General features: G+C 25.3%; 1 protein-coding gene across 1 annotated transcript; it reads right to left on the bottom strand.

Moving 5' to 3' along the window:
* Positions 1-721: 721 nt before the first annotated feature.
* Positions 722-1,648, bottom strand: PCYB_004610 (CYIR protein; the record flags this gene model as incomplete). Its single annotated transcript, XM_004227882.1, has 2 exons — positions 722-936; positions 994-1,648. The coding sequence occupies 2 exons, from the start codon at positions 1,646-1,648 to the stop codon at positions 722-724; spliced, it is 870 nt and encodes a 289-aa protein (XP_004227930.1).
* Positions 1,649-1,970: the final 322 nt, after the last annotated feature.

Genomic DNA, 1,970 nt, shown 5'->3' with positions numbered 1-1,970 from the left:
CACAGGTTTATTTTATAATCAAAATTTTATTAATATTTAAATAATCCTATCGTTTCGCATATTTAAATAATTATGATAACCCTAAATCCTAATACTAAACCCTGAACCCTGGGCATAATTAAAAAGTAGAATAGTAGAAACACGTTTACGTGAAAATATACTTTAATAAAATATGTATTTATCAATAAAATAAACCTTTTAATTCAAAGTGATAAAATAATTTATTCGAATGTCGAAGTGCAGTGTCGTTCAAATGAAATAGTATTGTTATAAAAATAGGAAATATATTATGTTAACCATTTAGACATTTTTATATTAACTTTTTTTCATATTGTTATATTATTGTTTTTTAACATATTCATTTATAATTCCTTATTTATTATTCCAATTTCCCCCCTCTTTTTTTTATGTGCTTAATAAGATATGCATTAAATATATGCAAATATTTGAATTATGTAACTTAACTCAATTAATATTGTTATTTTCTAATAATAAAATTTATATAGGTTGATAAGATATATAGTTTTCTGTGTTTTCAAAAAACATATCGCTTGTTTCTTGTGTATAAGATGCAAATGCATCCATGGTATTCTTACTATTTGTTGTGTCTCCAAAGAGCCCACGAATCCAGGGACCTAACGGTGTGAACTTGTAAGTAAAAATAAAAATATATATATGTAATACATTTACTTATTATTGTTGTACATGTAAAGAAATGTGTTTACAAGTTCGTAACATAATGATATATTTTTACAAAGTATGTACATACTCTATATAACACAGTGCCAGTTAATAAAACTGGAGCTGCTCCAAGAATTGAATGAGTAACTTTTGTTCCTATTCCGGAATTTTCACTATCTAAATGGGTATCAAATTCGACTGTAAAATCATCTATATTTTCACCTTCAACATCATCTGCACGTTGTGGATGCACTTCTATGGAGTGTGTATCATGAAGCGAAGGATTTTTCTCTGAAATGAGTCCAGTTCTACCTATAATTTCAGCATCACATGTTAATTCTTTTATCGCAGACTCAATATTTTTATCCCGACATTTATAAAAGACGTCTGGACAATTGTCTGTTTTAGGTTCACATACATCCTTAAAGGATTCATATAATGAAATCATTTCATTAAGTTTATTATAATATGTACATTCAATTTTATTTTTGATTTTAGCCATACTCAAAAGATAATCATAATCAACATAATAATCGTACAATTTTTTTCTTTTCTCCCAGTCTCTTTTCCCAATTGTACTATGGTCTGGTGTACATTTTTTATATTGAGATTTATCTAGGTGTTTTTCAACAATTTCATACCATATCTGTTCGTATTTGGCAAAAACATCAAGAATAGTAGGAAGATTCTTAGAACCAAAAATATTATACAATTTAGTGTATATCCAATAATTTAATAGAATACACTGATCGTAATTAGAATTTGAAATTTTCGATAATGCATATTGAAGTAAATATGTTATAAACATTTTACAAATATTTGTCACTTCTTTTACCGTTCTATTTACCATTTCATTTACATGTTTATTACCTTTTCCAATTTTCTTTATTTTTACCTTAATATTATGACATTTTATATTATAATAATTGACGTCCGCAGAAACCTTGTTCATAGCATCATAAAACATTTCTGAGGGGGAATCTTTTGAAGAACTCCCATATAATTCCTAAATAAAAAGTAAATAATATGTGTACATAAATGTTTGTTCTCTCTACAATTTGTTTAGTTCTCTTTATGTAAAAACCATATATTAAAAGATATCATAACATCTAATAATTCATAAAAGTAAATTCAAATGTAAATTACTGAAAAATTTAAAAATTTACTTCCCCTTGACATTTTTATTATAATTCAAAAAAATAATATAGTTTTAAACCCTTACTGTTTATATATCACCTGTTATATCATTTATATTTCAGAAAATTTTAGTTTCTCTAAAAGAATATTCA

The sequence above is a fragment of the Plasmodium cynomolgi genome, assembly GCF_000321355.1.
Source record: "Plasmodium cynomolgi strain B DNA, scaffold: 0539, whole genome shotgun sequence".
NCBI classification, from domain to species: domain Eukaryota; phylum Apicomplexa; class Aconoidasida; order Haemosporida; family Plasmodiidae; genus Plasmodium; species Plasmodium cynomolgi.
This window is presented reverse-complemented; position numbering and strand designations above follow the sequence as displayed.